The sequence below is a fragment of the Saimiri boliviensis genome, chromosome X (genome assembly GCF_048565385.1).
Source record: "Saimiri boliviensis isolate mSaiBol1 chromosome X, mSaiBol1.pri, whole genome shotgun sequence".
NCBI lineage: Eukaryota > Metazoa > Chordata > Mammalia > Primates > Cebidae > Saimiri > Saimiri boliviensis.
The window spans coordinates 49,465,149-49,483,952 of NC_133470.1; the positions used below are offsets into that span (position 1 = coordinate 49,465,149).

The 18,804-nt window shown below is 41.6% G+C and overlaps 1 protein-coding gene across 1 annotated transcript in view; it reads right to left on the minus strand.

The window, feature by feature from the left end:
* The window catches only part of FAM120C (family with sequence similarity 120 member C), a 111,999-nt gene that overhangs the window by 31,998 nt on the left and 61,197 nt on the right, over positions 1–18,804 (minus strand). The window contains exon 10 of the mRNA XM_039475350.2: positions 14,806–15,055. Coding sequence (XP_039331284.2) covers positions 14,806–15,055 — 250 coding nt within the window. The remainder of the gene's footprint in view (positions 1–14,805; positions 15,056–18,804) is intronic.

The following is an 18,804-nucleotide window of genomic DNA, read 5'->3' on the forward strand; positions in this document are numbered from 1 at the left end:
AGTCCATGATATATTTTGAGTTAGTTTGTGTGTATAGTGTGAAGTAGAGGTCTAACTCTTCTTTTGCATGTTAATATCCAGTTGTCCCAGAACCACCTGTTGTAAAACCTATCTTTCCCCCACTGAATTATCTTGGCACCCTTGTCAAAAATCAATTGACCACAAATAGCAGAGTTTATTTCTGGACACTGAAATGTAATATGGAATTCCAGTATACCACTGTTTTTGATTACTCTACTTATATAGTTAATTTTGAAACTGTACAGTGTTTGTCCTTTTTTCAACATTATTGTGGCTATGCTGAGTTGGTATTATTAGCCCATTTCTGTTGCTTATAATAGAATACCTGACACTGGGTTATATATAAAGAAAATGAATTTATATCAAAAGTCCAAAGTCTCATCTGTGAGCCTGTGAAATCTGAACAAGTTATCTACTTCCAAGATCTCAGAATTGGCCTGTAATCCCAGCATTTTGGAAGGCTAAAGCAGGAGGATCGCTTGAGTCCAGGAATTTTGAGACCAGACTAGGCAATGCAGTAAGACTTCAACTCTTTAAAGATTTAAAAATTAGTTGGCCATGGTGGTAAGTGCCTGTGGTCCCAGCTACTCAGGAGGCTGAGGTGGGAGGATCGCTTGAGCCCAGGAGTTCAAGGCTGCAGTGATCTGTAATCACACCACTACACTCCAATCTGGGTGTTAGAGACTCTGTCTTAAACACACACACACACACACACACACACACACACACACACACACAAATAAATAAATAAATAAATAAATAAATAAATAAAAGAAAGATCTTAGAGTTGGAGAATAATCTTTTTTGACTCCATGTGGGCCTCCTGGACACACTGTGGTGGGGGCCCAGCCCACAAGGCCTTAGGCAGCCCCGCCTGCATGGGTGCAGAGTGCAGGCCATATGGTTGCTCAAACTGGTTGGAGTCCAGTGCCTGAAGCTTTCCCAGGTGGGCAATGCATGCTGCTAGTGACCCCATAGTTCTGGGAACCCAGTGGCAGTCTTGTCCCCACGGCTCAACTACGCATTGCCTTGGTTGAAGACTCTGTGGTGGCTCCAACCTTATGTTCCCACTGGGCACTGCTACAGTAGGGGATCTCTGTGGTGGCTTTGGCTTGACAACAAGTCTCTACCTGGGCTCCCAGGCTTTCAATGAGATCCATTCAATGGGCAGAGGTTGCTAAGCCGCCATAGCTCTTAGTTTTTGTGAGCCTGCAGAATTATTACCACGTGAATGCCACCAAGGTTTTTAAGACTTGTACGTTCCTAAGCTGCTACCTTCCTGAACTGAGGCATGAGCCACAGTTGGGCCCACTTGAGACATGGCTGCTCCAGCTGCAGGGGCTGAGATGTGGGCAGTAGCTTTCCCAAGGAGGCACAGGGCAGCTGTGTCCCAGGCCTCCTCCACTCCCAAACAATTCTGTTCTCCTAGGGCTCTGGGCCTCTGAAGGGAGGGGCTGCCTCAAAGATCTCTGAAGTGACGTTAGGGTCTTTTCCTCACTGTCCTGACTATCTAGCACCTGGCTCCCTTTGAGGCATAAAGTGGTGGTTCCCCTGCACCCTTGGAACCACTCCTGCAAACTCTTTTTCATTTTCTACCACATGGCAGGCTGTGAATTTTCCAAATGTTTCTGCTCTGTTTCCCTTTTCTCTAGCAGTTCACGTAAAGTCAGAAGTAACCACGCAGCAGCCTGAGCACTTTGCTGCTTAGAAATTTCTTCAGCCAGGTACCTGAATTCATCATTCTCAAGTCTGGCCTACAACAAAGCCCTTGGGCATGGACACCATTAAGCCAAGTTCTTGGCCAATTTATAACAAGGATGGCCTTTACTTCCATTTCCAATGCCTCGCTCCTCAGTTCCATCTGAAACCTTATCAGAGTGGCCTTCACTGTCCATATTTCTATCAGCATTCTGGTTGTAACCATTTAACCAATCTCTAAATAATTATAAATGCTCCCTAATCTTGTGTTCTAAGCCTTCACTAGAATATTGGCATTCTGTATGTAGCCTGCTCCTCCAAATTCTTCCAGCTTCTGCTTATTACCCAGTTCCAAAGCTGCTTCCACATTTTCAGGTATTTGTTATCAGAAACAGCCACACTTCTCTGTACCAATGCTCTTTGTTTTCTTTTTGTTTTATAATTTTTTTTAGAGATAGGGTCTCACTCTGTCAACCAGGCTGGAATGCGGTGGCGTGATCATGGGTCACTGCAGCCTCCAACTCCTAGGCTAAAGTCATCTTCCCACCTCAGCTTCCCAAGTAGCTGAGACTATAGGTTCATGCCACCACGCCTGGCTTTTTTGTTGTTGTTTTTTGTAGAGATGGGGTCTGTGTTGCCCAAGCTGGTCTCGAACTCCTGGGCTCAAGTGATCCTCCCACCTTGGCCTCTCAAAGTGCTGGGATTACAGGCATGAGTCACTGTACCCCCCACCTCTTAGTCCATTTTCTGTTGCTTATGGCAGAATACCTGAAACTGGGTGACTTATAAAGAAAAGGAATTTATTTCTTACAGTTATGGAGTAAGTTGGAGGCTTGCATTTAGTGAGAACTTTCTTGCTGGTCATATGGTAAGAGGGCTGATCACATTCATGTGCTATATCAGGTCTCTCTTCCTGTTCTTCTAAGCTACAGGTTCCCCTCCCATGAGAACCCATTAATCCATTAACCCATTAATCCATGAATGGATTCGCCAATTTGTGAGAGCAGAGCCCTCATGATCAAATCACATCTTAAAGGCCCTACCACTCAATACTGCCACACTGTGGATTAAGTTTCAATATGAATTTTGGAGGGGACATTCAACCACAGCAGGGTCCCTCGTATTTTACACATTTAATTTTAACATTAATTTCTGCAAAGGTGGCTGGAAATTTGGATTCCACTGCATATGTAGATCAATTTGGGGAGTACTGCCATCTTAACAATATTTTATTCTTCTTTATTCTAGTTAGAAATCCACAAGAAGGATTTTATCTTATCTATGAACACAAGGTATCTTTCTGTTTACTTAAATTTTTTCTTTTTTAAATTTTTTTTTTTTTTTTTGAGACGGAGTTTCGCTCTTGTTACCCAGGCTGGAGTGCAATGGCGCCATCTCGGCTCACCGCAACCTCCGCCTCCTGGGTTCAGGCAATTCTCCTGCCTCAGCCTCCTGAGTAGCTGGGATTACAGGCATGCACCACCATGCCCCAGCTATTTTTTTTTTTTTTTTTGTATTTTTAGTAGAGATGGGGTTTCGCCATGTTGACCAGGATGGTCTCGATCTGTTGACCTTGTGATCCAACCGCCTCGGCCTCCCAAAGTGCTGGGATTACAGGCTTGAGCCACCGCGCCCGGCCTAATTTTTTATTTCTTTTAACAGTGTTTTGTAGTTTTCAGTTTGCCTGTATCTCAGGCAACTGAAGTATTTGCCTTTCCTGTCACCAAGATTGTTATTGTCTCTGGCAATACCCTGGGCTTAAGGCTTGTATATTCTCATTTTAAAAATTCCTTTGCTAGAAGAAATAGAATAAAGAAACAATTCCTTTTCTGTCTCAAGGTCAGTAAATCATTGCTTAGTTTTTATTCTGCCTTTTATCTTTTTTTACATGTATCTTTATAATTAATCTATCTGGAATTTATGTGAGGTATGGCTCTAAGTGGATATTTTCTCCCAAATACAAATCCAATTCTCATATCTTCCTCATTGATTTGTGATGCTTCCTTTAGCATATTTTAAGTTCTAATGAGTTTAGGGTCTTATGCAGTATTATCTGCTCTAAAACAATGAACTGTCAATTTTTGTGACAATATTACATTACTTGGTATGAGTTTATAGTACGATTTGGCATGTAATAGGGCCAAGACACTTCTTTTTTTTTTTTTTTTTCTCCCAATAACAGTCCTTCTGCAGGACCAAGATATATCTTTTTTTTTTTTTTTTTTTAAACGTATTCTAAGCTTTCTTGTTCATTTGCCTTTCCTGATGGACTTTAGAATTATTCTGTCAAATGAATAAACTCTAGTTCTTATATATCTTTATTCTTTATATAACAGATGGCACATGGTTAATCCAAATACCCTGTTATAGCGGAGAGTGAATCCATTGCTTCTTAACAGACCTGTTTCTCAAGAGAGATTCCTCAACTTTACCCATAAACAAAGAGGAGAAACCTTGTCCAATTTCATGTTCCATCTCTGGAAACTATTGATATTTGAATGAATTTTTGCTAGAAATGATAAAGCCCTGATGCATGCCTCTCCCATTCAGCAGGGCTGCACCTCCCCTCCAGAAGGCCTGACGGAGTTCTTTAGTATCCCTTCCTCCTAAGTGATGACTATTGTATGCACAAAGGTTATGCCTTCCTCAAACTGTATCAACCTTTCCTAGAAAACTCTTTTTCTCTAGGCCATCTAGGAATCTTTTACCTATAGTTTGTATAAGAAATTGAGTATAATCCTAGAACTTTGGGAGGCCGAGGTGGGTGGATCACCTGAGGTCAGGAGTTCAAGACCAGCCTGGCCAACATGGTGAAACCCCATTTTAAAAAGAAAAAAAAAAAAGAAAAGAAATTGAGTATAGGCTCCTAGCACTCAGGCTATAGTTCAGTGTTCCTGCCCAGTGTTTACTTGGTATTGCTGGACAATTAAGGATAAGTTAATCTTCATTTAAAATTTAAATTTCCAACCAGACTTCATGCTAATCATTAAAACTGCATTTTTTTCCCTTTATTTTTGTCTTCTTAAAAATATAGGAGGCCAGGTGCGTGCTCCTGCCTGTAATCCCAACACTTTGGGAGACCGAGGCGGGTGGATCACCTGAGGTCAGGAGTTCAAGACCAGCCTGGCCAACATGGTGAAACCCTTTCTCTACTAAAAATAGAAAAATTAGCAGTTGGGTACGGTGGCTCACACCTGTAATCCCAGCACTTTGGGAGGCTGAGGGGTGGCGGATCATGAGGTTAAGAGATGGAGACCATCCTGGCCAACTGGTGAAACCTCGGCTCTACTAAAAATACAAAAATCAGCTGGATGTGGTAGTACCCGCCTATAGTCACAGCTATTCGGGAGCTGAGGCAGGAGAATTGCTTGAACCCAGAAGGTGGAGGTTGCAGTGAGCTGAGATCACACCACTGTACTCCAGCCTGGTGACAGAGTGAGACTCCGTCTCAAAAAAACAGAAAAATTAGTTGGGTGTGGTGGTGGGCACCTGTAATCCCAGCTACTCAGGAGGCTGAGTAGCTCAGGAGGATAACTGCTTGAATCTGGGAGGCGGAGGTTGCAGTGAGCTGAGATTGTGCCACTGCATTCCAGCCTGGGCAACCAAGCAAGACTCTTGGTTGCAAAAACAAGCAAGCAAAAAAAGAAAAAATGATGTTGTCAAAATCTGCTTTAAAACTTGAAAAACAAGAAAAAGAAGAAGAAAATTAAAAAAAGAAAAATGAAAAACACAGGAATTGGGAGTTAGACTGAGGGACCTTCTCACTACTCCTTACTAGCTATGTAACCTTTGTAAATCACTGCTCTTTGAGTCTGAGATAAATAACACCTACTTTTCAGCACTATTATGAAGATCTGAAGCATTGTATACAAAGGGCTGACTTAGCACACTGCCAGGTACATATATGTACTCATCCTACCTCTTCTTAAGGGTTTTATAAACATTGGGTTATTAATTTTCTTTAGTTTCCCAATTTTTAAATTTCTTTTTAGTTGTGGTAGGTACATAGTAGGTATTTATATTTATGGGGTATGAGATATTTTAGTATAGGAATGCAATGTGTAATAATCATATCATGGACAATGGGGTATCCATCCCCTCAAACATTTATCTTTTGTGTTACAAACAACCCAATTATACTCTTAGCTCTTTTAAAATGTACAATTAACTTATTATTATAGACTACAGTCCTCCTGTTGTGCTGTCAAATACTAGGTCTCATTCATTCCTTCTAACTATTGGGTTATTAATTTTACAGGGCAATTTCACTCTATGCTAAATGACTCCAGATATTGCCTCTTCTTTTTGAGTCCTTTAAAAAAGGAATCTTTATATCTTTTACTCTACCTTTAGGCAGTAGGCTACCTACTGCTGTCACTGGGGCTGGAGCTAAGAGTAGATCCTACTCCCTTTCTCACTTCCCTTATAATGTGCTGCTCTGACCTGTTGTACACTGGAAAATCAGATAATCAAACTGTAAGAAATGTGTCTAAATCAAGAATAAGTAGGTTGGGCTGGGTAGGTGTCTCATGCCTGTAATCCCAGCACTTTGGGTGTCCGAGGCAGGTGGATCACCTGAGGTCAGAAGTTTGAGACCAGCCTGGCCAACATGGTGAAACCCCGTCTCTATTGAAAATACAAAAACTAGGCCGGGTACAGTGGCTCATGACTGTAATCCCAGCACGTTGGGAGGCGGTGGCAGGTGGATCAAGAGGTCAAGAGATTGAGACCAGCCTGGCCAACATGGTGAAACCCCGTCTCTACTAAAAATACAAAAATTAGCTGGGCGCGGTAGTGCGCGCCCGTAGTCCCAGTTACTCAGGAGGCTGAGGCAGGAGAATTGCTTGAACCTGGGAGGTGGAGGCTGCAGTGAGCCAAGATCATGCCACTGCACTCCAGCCTGGTGACAGAGTGAGATTCCATCTCACAAAAAAGAAAAATACAAAAACTAGCTGGGCAAGATGGCAGGCTAAAGAAAAAAATAATAAGTAGGTTAAACACAAGGCTAAGGGACTCTCTTCAGTGGAAATAAACTATTAGAACATAGTCTTTTTTTTTTTTTTAAAACAGTGTCTCACTCTGTTGCCCAGGCTGAAGTGCAGTGCTACCATCTCAGCTCACTGCAGCCTCTGCCACGTGGGTTCAAGTGATCCTCTCACTTCAGCCTCCTGAGTAGCAGAGACTACAGGTGCACACCACCATGCCTAGCTAAGTTTTTAAAATTTTTTTGTAGAGATGGGGTTTCGCCACGTTTCCCAGGCTGGTCTCAAACTCCTGAGCTCAAGCGATTCACCTGCCTCGGCCTCTCAAAGTGCTGGGATTACAGGCATGAACCACCAAGCCCAGCCAGAACAGTCTTTATAATAGCTATTTTAGCTGTTCATAAGCTATTTTCAGTTGTTTTTATGTTCCTGGATCTATTCCATATAATATAGAGAGCAAAATAAATGGGAAAATAAGCAATTACTATATATTTTTTGTTTTTATTTTTTTTGAGGGGGCAGGTTTGAGACAGAGTATTGCTCTGTCACCCAGTCTGGAGTACAGTGGTGTGATCTTGGCTCATTGCAACCTCCGCCTCCCAGGTTCAAGTGATTCTTGTACCTCAGTCTCCCCATTAGCTGGGACTAGAGGCGCGTATCACCATGCCTGGCTAATTTTTGTGTTTTTAGTAGAGATGGGGTTTTACCATGTTAGCCAGGCTGGTCTTGAATTCCTGACCTCAGGTGATTTCTACCCACCTCTGCCTCACAAAGTGCTGGGATTATAGGCGTGAGCCAATGCGCTGGCCTACTATATATTTTAGAAAGAAGATAAATGAAATGTACAATTCCAGAGTTAATATGGGACAATGTAGGACTGTGGCCCAGGAATATGTTAGGAAGTAGGAAGAATAAATCTTTATCACTATTCACTATTTCTTTTTTTTTTTTTTTAAGATGGGGTTTCACCATGTTGGTCAGGCTGGTCTTGAACTCCCAACCTCAGATGATCTGCCCGCCTTGGCCTCCAAAGTACTTGGATTACAGATGTGAGCCACCACGCCTGGCCTCTTTTTTTTTTAAGTTTTTTTCTGAGACAGAGTCTCACTCTGTCACCCAGGCTGGAGTGCAGTAACACAATCTTGGCTCGCTGCAACCTCCATCTCCCGGGTTCAAGTGATTCTCCTGCCTCAGCCTTCCGAGTAGCTGGGATTACAGGCATGTGCCACTACTGCCCAGCTTATTTTTGTATTTTTAGGAGAGACGGGGTTTCACCATGTTGGCCAGGCTGGTCTTGAACTCCTGACCTCAGGTGATCTACCTGCTTTGGCCTCCCAAAGTGCTGGGATTACAGGTGTGAGCCACTGTGCTCAGCCTCATTATTCTTATTGGGAAAACTCTGTAAATCACTAATCTTAATATTAAGGCGCTTAGGAAATTAGCATGTATTGGGCATCTAGTATGTGATAGGGTCCCTGCCTGCATTATCTCAATGCTCAAACAACTCTGAGAATTAAAAATTATACCCATTTATAGTGAGGAAAGAGATGCTCAGAAAGGCTAAAATGACATATCCAAGCTGAAAAATGCCAGAGCCAGCATTCAAAGTAAGGTCTGCCCACTTCGAAAGCTAAGTGCTCTACAGTTCTCTGGTAACTTGTAGGGCATGACCTCCCATTTGCACAAAAATTTATTTCCTCTACCTCAGCAAATAAACAATGAGAAAGTACAACAGAAACTAGAATATCACACATAATCATGATAATATCTATGAAGTACTGAGGAATTAATTTAAAATGTAGGAGATCTGAATGGAAAAAAAAATTAACTCTACTAAGACATAAAGGAAGAAACCTGGATGAATGGGAGAGGTTAACTATTATCTTTGGATGGGAGGACTTAACATTATAAAGATGTCAATGCTCCCCAAATTAACCTATAAATTCAATTCAATGACAAAAAAATCTCAACAAGATTTTCATGGAAACTGGACCGATAACAAACTATACATGGAAAAAATAAGAGCTCTTAAGGTCCAAGGATAGCTAGTATAATTCTCGAAAAAGAAAAGCAAAGAGTGGAGATTTGTGCTACGTGATATTTAGGCATATTGCAAACCCTTAATAACTGAAACAATGTAATATTGATAAGGATTCTAATGGGCTATGGAACCAAACAGAATCCATGAATGAATTTATACAGATAAAAAACTTGGTACATAATGGCCAGGCGAGGTGGCTCATGCCTGTAATCCCAGCATTTTGGGAGGCCGAGGTGGGCAGATCACTTGAGGTCAGGAGCTCGAGACCAGCCTGGGCAACATGGTGAAACCCTGTCTTTACAAAAATACAAAAATTAGCTGGGCGTGGTGGTGCTCACCTGTAATCCCAGCTACTTGGGAGGCTGAGGCAGAAGAATTGCTTGAACCCAGGAGGTGGAGGTTGAAAAAAAAAAAAAAAAAAGCAAAAAACAAAGAACTTGGTACATAAGAAAAGTAGGGGAAAGGAAGGATCATTCAATACATCAAGCTAGGGAACTGTCATATTATGTAGAGTAAATAAAGTTAGGTCCTTTCTCAAAGCACGTACAAAATAAGTATCTACTATATCAAGGACCTGATACAGACGACATTATAAAAGTATAAGAAAATGTAGAAAAATATCTTTATGACTTAGGGGTAGGGGAGAATTTATTAAATAAGACACCAAAGCATATCCCATAAATATACAAAATCATGGGCTGGACAGAACCAAAATAAATACTTCTCAGTAAAGGAAGAAGTATACTGATATCTGCAATTTATTTGGAAATGCAGTAAAAAGGATGGAAAAATGGATGCCTAGAGATGAACAAATGGATAGTTATAGGAAGTAAAGCAAATATGCTAAATATTAATAATAGAATCTAGGTGGTGATTATATGAGTATTCACTGTACTATTATTCTAATTTTTCTATGTATATAAAATTATAATACTAAAAGGTTGGCAAAAATTTGTCCACTTTCTGGCTGGCCATGGTGCCTCCTGTGTGTAATCCTAGCGCTTTGGGTGGCCAAGATGGGAGGACTGGTTGAACCCAGGAGTTCACGACTAATCTGGGCAACACAGTGAGAGCCTGTCTCTAAAAAAAAAAAACTTTAAAAAATTAGCTGGGTGGCTGGGCATGGTGGCCCATGGCTGTAATCCCAGCACTTTGGGAGGCCGAGGTGGTTGGATTATGAGGTCATGAGTTCAGGACCAGCCTGACCAAGATGGTGAACTCTCATCTCTACTAAAAATACAAAAATTAGCGGGGCATGGTGGCAGGTGCCTGTAATCCCAGGTACTTGGCAGGCTGAGGCAGAGAACTGCTTGAACCCGGGAGGCAGAGGTTGCAGTGAGTGAGCCAAGATAGCACCACTGCACTCCAGCATGGGTGACAAAGTAAGACTTTGTCTCAAAAAAAAAAAAAAAAAAAAAAAAAAAAAATTAGCTGGGTATGGCCAGGCGTGGTGGCTCACGCCTGTAGTCCCAGCACTTTGGGAGGCTGAGGCAGGCAGATCACTTGAGGTCAGGAGTTTGAGACCAGTCTGGCAAGCAAGGCGAAACCCTGTCTCTACTAAAAATACAAAAATTAGCGGGATGTGATGGCCCACTGCACTCCAGCCTAGGTGACAGAGCAAGATTCCATCTGAAAAAAAAATAAACACCACAAAAATAAACTCAACTAGGAAACTGGAATTACATACTGTTCAAAGCAATCTATAGATTAAGTATAATTCCTATCACAATACCAACATCATTTTTCACAGAATAAAAAAAAAATCCTAAAATTCATATGGAGCCAAAAAACAGCTCAAATAGCCAAAGCAATACTAGGCAAAAAGAAATGGAGGCATCACATTACCTGACTTCAAATTATACTATAAGGCTGTAGTAACTAAGACAGTACGGTACTAGTAAAAAACAGACACATACATCAGTGGAACAGAATACAGAACCCAGAAATAATGCCACATACCTACAGCCAACTGATCTTTGATAAAGTTGACAAAACATATACTAGGAAAAGGACACTTTTTAATGGTACTGGGATAGCTGGTTAGCTACAAGCAGAAGAATGAAACTGGACCCCTATTTCTCACCACATACAAAAATCAATTCAAGATGGGCTGGGTATGGTGGCTTATGCCTGTAATCTTAGTACTTTGGGAGGTTGAGGCAGGTGGATCACCTGAGGTCAGGAGTTGGAGAGTGGCCTGGCCAACGTGATGAAACCCTGTTTCAACTAAAAATACAAAACTTAGTGGGGCTTGGTAGTATACACCTGTAATCCTAACTACTTGGGAGGCTGAGGCAGAAGAATTGCTTGAACCCAGGAGGCAGAGGTTGCAGTAAGCCAAGATCGTGCTACTGTACTCTGGCCTGGTGACAGAGCAAGACTCCATCTCAAAAAAACAAAAAACAGGCTGGGTGCGGTAGCTCATACCTGTAATCCCAACACTTTGAGAGGCCTAGATGGGCAGATCACCTGAGGTTGGGAGTTTGAGACCAGCCTGACCAACATGGAGAAACCCCGTCTCTACTAAAAATACAAAATTAGCTGGGCATGGTGGCACATGTCTGTAATCCCGGCTACTCGGGAGGCTGAGGCAGGAGAATTGCTTGAATCCAGGAGGTGGCGGTTGCAGTGAGCTGAGATCGCACCATTGCACTCCAGGCTGGGCAACAAGAGTGAAACCCCATCTCAAAAAACAAAACAAAACCAAAACACACACACAAACAAATCAACTCAAGATGGACTAAAGACTGAAACGTAAGACCTGAGCTATAAAAATCCTAGACGAAAAAACCTAGGAAAAACTCTTGAGTACATTGGCCTAGGTAAAGAATTCATGATTAAGACCTCAAAAGTAGCTGGGTGCGTGGCTCATGCCTGTAATCCCAGCACTATGGGAGGCCAAGGTGGGTGAATCACCTGAGGTCAGGAGTTCAAGACCAGCCTGGCCAACATGGTGAAACCCCATCTCTACTAAAATACAAAAATTAACCAGGTGTGGTGGCATGCACCTATAATCCCAACTACTTGGGAAGCTGAGGCAGGAGAACTGCTTGAGCCTGTGAGGCTGAGGTTGCAGTAAGCTGAGATTGTGCCACTGCACTCCAGCCTGGGCGACAGAGCTAGACTCCGTCTCAAAAAAGAAAAAAAGAAAAAAAGAAAACTTCGAAAGCAAATGCAACAAGAACAAAAATAAACAAATAGGCATGAAGGAAAAAGCTCCTGAATAGCAAAAGAAGTAACAGAGTAAAGAAACAACCTGCAGAATCAGAGAAAATATTTGCACACTATGCATCCAACAACAATAAAATGCCTGTACCTATAGTCTATTGCAATACTATTTGCAATAACAAAGGTATGGAATCAACCTAAATGTTCATCAATGAATGAATGGTTGGATAAAGTATGATTTTATGTGTGTGTGTGTGTGTAGTGTGTATATATATATATATATATATATACACACACACACATACATAGTAGTCTAATGTGTGTGTGTGTGTGTGTATGTATATATATACACACACACACACACACACACACACACACACATATTGGAGTACTATTCAGCCATAAAAAAGAATGAAATCATGTCTTTTACAGCAACAGGGATGGAAGAGGGCATTTATCTTAAGTAAAATAACTCAGAAACAGTCAAGTACAACATGCTCTCACTTATAAGTGGGAGGTAAATAATGTGTACACACGGACACAGACAGTGGAGTAACACAGACTGGGGACTCAGAAGGATGGGAGGGGGTGAGGGATTAAAAATTACTTAATGGGTACAATGTATACTATTTGACTCATGGCTACGTGAAAAGCCCAGACTTCACCGCTACGTAATATATCCATGTAACAAAAGGACACCTGTACCCTATAAATCTATAAAAAATAAAGGAGTTTTTTTTCCCTTCGTTTTTTTTTTTTTTTTTTTGAGACACAGTCTTGGCCTATCACTCAAGCTGGAGTGCAGTGACACAATCTCAGCTCACTGCAACCTCCACTTCCAAGGTTCAAGTGATCCTCCCTCCTCAGCCTCCCAAGTAGCTAGGAACACAGGCTTGCACCACCACGCCCAGCTAATTTTTGCATTTTTAGTAGAGATAGGGTTTTGCCATGTTGGCCAGGCTGGTCTTGAACTCCTGGCCTCAGCCTCCCAAACTGCTGAGATAACAGGTGTGAGCAACCGCACTCAGTCTAATTTTGTTTGTTTTTTTGAGACAGAGTCAGTTGCATTGTTGCCCAGGCTGGAGTGCAGTGGAACAATCTCAGATCACTGCAACCTCTGCCTCCTGGGTTCAAGTGATTCTCCTGCTTCAGCCTCCCGAGTAGCTGAGATTACAAGCACCCGCCACCATGCCTGGCTAATTTTGTATATGTATATATTTTTGGTATAGATGGGGTTTTACCATGCTGTCTTGGCTGGTCTTGAACTCCTGGCCTCAAGTGATCTGCCCACCTTGGCCTCCCAAAGTGCTAGGATTACAGGCATGAGCCACCACGCACAGCCAAGAGTTAAATTTTTTAAAGGGTAGTAGAAACTAAATACTTCTGGTAAACAAAAAATACCATACATGAAGTTTAAACAAATTGTGACTGACTGGAAAAGATATGAGATATACGTGCACAGACACAAGCACGCACACTCAAATATAGAAAAGTATTTGCTATATGTGTGTCTGAGTGTACACACACACACATCTGACGAAGAACTTCTGTAATCAGCAAAATAAGACAAGTAACCTAATAAAAAATTTGCAAGACAAATAAAGCAGCACTTCAGAGAATAAGAAAACTCAAACGGCTAATAAGCATAAAAATAGAAGATCAACCTCCTTGTAGTCAAATGCAAATTAAAATTAAAGATACTACTTGAAAACACTAGATTGGCAAAAATTAAGAAGTTTTATGATATTAGTACTGGCAATAATATGACGAAATAGAAATACTTATGTATTGTTCACAGGAATATAAATTGGTACAACTATAATCTAGAGCAATTTGGCAATATTTAGTGAAAGGCTACATGCATATTTTACAGGATCCAGAAATTCTACTTCTCAGTATATACTTTAAACTGACTCAGGAACACAAAGAGACACAGACATCTATGAAGAAATCCCCTGCAGCACTATTTGTAATACCAAAGAACTGAAAAATAAAATGCTGTGATATTATTATTTGATAGAACATAACCCAACAGTGGAGAACAATGATTGATATATGAATATGGACAGACCTCAAAAATAATAAGTGAAAAAAAAAAACAGGCCGGGTGCAGTGGCTTATGCCTGTAATCCCAGTAATTTGGGAGGCTGAGGTGGGCGGATCACCTGAGGTCAGGCGTTTGAGCTCAGCTGGGCCAACAGAGTGAAACCCCGTCTCTACTAAAAATACAAACATTCGCTGGGCATGGTAGCTGGTGCTTGTAATCCCAGCTACTTGGGAGGCTGAGGTAGGAGAATCACTTGAACCTGGGAAGTAAAGGTTGCAGTGAGCTGAGATTGCACCACTGCACTCCAGCCTGGGCAACAAGAGTTAAACGCTGTCTCAATGAAAAAAAAAGGAAAAAAAAAAAAAAAAAAAGAAACAATGAGATGTACAGCACAACACCTTTCATGCCAAAAAAGGAAAAAAATTTACCCATACAAAAATACTATAGACTGTGCATGAATACATGTACGTTTAAATAAATATATGGAAGACGGCTGGCTTGGAAGGACACACTTCAAATACCCAAGAGTGGATGATCATGGGTGAATAAAAGAAGGAAATTAGATCAAAGATGAGAACTGAACAAGACGCAAACTAAACTAAAACTCAGTAGAAAAAAGGAGTCACATATGGACTGATAGGACCAAGGATCATAAACTGAGAAGACTGTCCGAACAATCATTTTTGATGTTTCTGGAGTATAAGCCAAACATAAAATATACATAAAAGCCAAACATAAAATTGGTTCGATTTCCCTCCCCCCCCAAATATCATAAAAGCAGGTGCTTAAAGGAAATATCAAAAAAGTAAAAGAAAAAGAAGTGGCTGTCTGCCTGTCAGATAGCTTACCGGAGAACACAGCACATGAGCAGCAGATGGGTGGGGACATTTGCAGGATTTAGCATACTAGGTGTGTCTGACTTCATACAGGCCAGGAAGGCCCGCATCCTTCTGTTCTTGTCTTCAACTGCTTTGCCTAGCCAGAGCTTCTTGAGGTTTGGGCAAGTCCATTCCCGAAAGGTCAGTGCAGACACCAGCTCAGGGGTTTGAGGTGACTTCCCTTTATAGGCAGACCACTCTTTAAGGATCACTGAAGGAACTGGAAAACAGAAATTGAGAGAAAAAAAGCTCTAGAGAATCTCTTAGCATTTCTACAGCTAGCCACAGTATCCACTGACAGGCTCCACCGCATTTCAGCTCTTAATTTTTTGTCACAATAATTTTTATTTTTAGCAGCAGGAATAGTACACATTTATTAAGTGCTTCATATGCAAGTACTTTACATATATTATCTCATTTAATCCTCACAAAAATCCTGAGAAGGAACTACTATGATACATTATCACAAAACGTAATGCTCATTTTGCAGATAAAGAAATCAAGCCAATGTTTGGCTGGGATTAGACATGTGGTGGTTCACATGTCTAATCCCAGCAATGTGGGAGGCTGAGGCAGGAGGACTGCTTGAGCCCAGGAATTCAAGACCAGCCTAGGCAAGATGGAGAGATCCTACCTCCACAGAAAATTTAAAAACTAGCTGGGTGTGGTGGCACGTACCTGTAGTCCCAGCTACTTGGGAGGTTCAGGCAGGAGGATCCCTTGAACCTAGGAGTTTGAGGCAGCAGTGAGATATACTGTCACTGTACTCCAGTCTGGGTGACAGAACTAAATCCTGTCTCTAAAAAAAATAAGTAAGGCTAGGCATGGTGGCTCACACTTGTAATCCCAGCACTTTGGGAGGCTGAGGTGGGAGGATCACTTGAGGTCAGGAGTTCAAGACCAGCCTGGCCAACATGGTGAAACCTTGTCTCTACACAAAGAAAAAAAAAAACAAGAAAAAACAAAATTACACAGGCATAGTCGTGGGTGCCTGTAATCCCAGCTACTCTGGAGGCAGGGGCAGGAGAATCACTTGAACCTGGGAGGCAGAGGTTGCAGTGAGCTGAGATCGAGCCACTACACTCCAGCCTGGGCGACAAAAAAAGTTTCTCTGAAATAAATAAATAAATAAATAAATAATAACTTGGAGAAAGAAATCAAGGCCCAATGTCACACATTTCTTTTCTTTTCTTTTTTTTCTTTGAGACAGAATCTTGCTCTGTCACTCAGGCTTGGAGTGCAGTGGTTCGATCTCGGCTCAGTGAAACCTCTGCCTCTTGGGTTCAGGTGATTCTCCTGCCTCAGCCTCCTGAGTAGGTGGGACTACAAGCGCCTGCCACCACGCCCAGCTAATTTCTGTATTTTTAGTATAGACGGGGTTTCACCATATTGGCCAGGCTGGTCTCAAACTCCTGACCTTGTGATCTACATACCTGCCTTGGCCTCCCAAAGTGCTGGGATTACAGTGTGAGCCACCTCGCCCAGCTCTACACATTTCTTAGTTACTCTGAATCTAATTTTTTAGTAGATGCACCAGGCTAGATAAGGAAAGCAGCACAAGGAAGAATCATGTAAATATCTGGCTTTATAATACACAACAAGATATCCCAGAAGACATTAAGATATTTCATAAAATTCTGAAAAACCCATCGTCTTTCAGATTTACAAAGGCATAACAGACCAGGAAAACATGGTTTCTATATACATCTACTCAATCTCAAACTCCTCAGCTATGGCCTCCCTCTTCTATTTGAGACATCTAGTATCTATTCAATCACCCAAGCAAGATACTTGGAAATCATTCCGTTATTACCAAGGTCTTGCTGATTCTTTTTTGTTGTTGTTTTTGAGACGAAGTCTCCCTCTGCTGCCCAGGCTAGAGTGCAGTGGTGCAATCTCGGCTTATTGCAACCTCTGCCTCCCAGGTTCAAGCTATTCTCCTGAGTAGCTGGGGCTACAGGCGTGCGTGCCACCATGCCCAGCTAATTTTTTTTTTTTTTTTTTTTTTTTGAGACGGAGTTTCGCTCTTGTTACCCAGGCTGGAGTGCAGTGGCGCGATCTCGGCTCACCGCAACCTCCGCCTCCTGGGTTCAGGCAATTCTCCTGCCTCAGCCTCCTGAGTAGCTGGGATTACAGGCACGTGCCACCATGCCCAGCTAATTTTTTGTATTTTTAGTAGAGATGGGGTTTCACCATGTTGACCAGGATAGTCTCGATCTCTTGATCTTGTGATCCACCTGCCTCGGCCTCCCAAAGTGCTAGGATTACAGGCGTGAGCCACCATGCCTGGCCTTAATTTTTGTATTTTTAGTAGAGACAGGGTATCACCATGTTGGTCAGGATGGTCTTGATCTCTTGACCTCATGATCCGCCTGCCTTGGCCTCCCAAAGTGCTGGGATTACAGGTGTGAGCCACCGTGGCCGGCCAAGTCTTGCTGATTCTACCTCCTTATCATCCCTTCTATCTGTCCCATTTTTTCTATCACAACAAATATTGTGGTGGTTCAAATATTATCTTTGATCTGACAAGAATCTCAAGACTGTTCCTACCGTTATTCGATTTGCTCTCCCTCGTACCAATGCTCCAAAACCACTAGAATGTTATTATTTTAAAAATTCTTTTAGTTTGAAATAATGAGATTCACAGGAAGTTGCAAAGATAGTACAGATAGGTCCTGTGTACCCTTCACTCAATTTCTCCAATGGTGTTAATATCTTAAATAATTATAATACATCATTAAAGCCAGCAAAGTGACATTGGTACAATGTAAGTGTGTAGTTCTGTTATATAGATTTGTGTATCCATCACTGCAGTCAAGATACAGAACAAATCCATCACCACAAAGATTTCCATTGTGCCAACCCTGTAATAGTCACAAATGACGCCTTTCAGCACCATCCCTAACTCACAAAAACCACTAATCTATTCTCCAGCTACAATTTTGTCATTTTGAGGACATCATCTAAGTTGAATTATACAGTGTATGATCTTTTGAAACTGGCATTTTCAGTCAGCATATGCCCTTAAGATCCATCCATGTTGCTGCATGTATCAATAGTTCTTCCTTTCTTTTTTTTTTTTTTTTTTTTTTTTTGGTGAGTAGCATTCCATGGTATGGATGTACCACAGTGTAATCATTCACCCATTGAAGCATATCTGGGTTGCTTCCAGTTTGGGGCTACCATGCTGTCTTGTGAATATGTTCCTGCAGGAAAATAAGTCTTTATTTCTCTGATATAAATGCCAAAGAGTCTAAGTGCTGGGTTGTATAAGTCTATTTTTAGTTTTGAAAGAAACTGACAAATTAATTTCCAGAGTGGCAGTACCATTTTACATTCCCATCAGCATTTATGAGTGATCCAGCTTCTCTGCATCCTCTCCAGGATAATGGTATTATCACTATTATTCACCTTTGCCATTTCAGTAAGTGTGTAGTGATATTTCATTGTGGTTTTAATTTGTATTTTTCTTTTCTTTTTTTTTCTTGAGACAAAGTCTCGCTCTGTCACCAGGCTGGAGTGCAGTGGCACGATCTTGGCTCACTGCAACCTCCAACTCCCAGGTTCAAGTGAGTCTCCTGACTCAAGTCACCTGTAGCTGGGACTACAGATGCACGCATGCCACCATGCCCAGATAATTTTTGTGTTTTTAGTAGAGATGAGGTTTCACCATGTTGGCCAGGATGGTCTTGATCTCTTGACCTTGTGATCCACCCACCTTGGCCTCCCAAAGTGCTGGGATTATAGGTGTGAGCCACTGCACTTTGCCTTAATTTGTATTTTTCTAATGACTACTGATGTTGAACACCTTTTCATGTCTTCATTTGCTGTATGTAGACCTTTCTCAGTGAAATGTCTGTGCATCTTTTGCCAACTTTCTTTTTTTTTTTTTTTTTTTTTTTTTTTTTGAGGTGGAGTTTTGCTCTTGTTACCCAGGCTGGAGTGCAATGGCGCGATCTCGGCTCACTA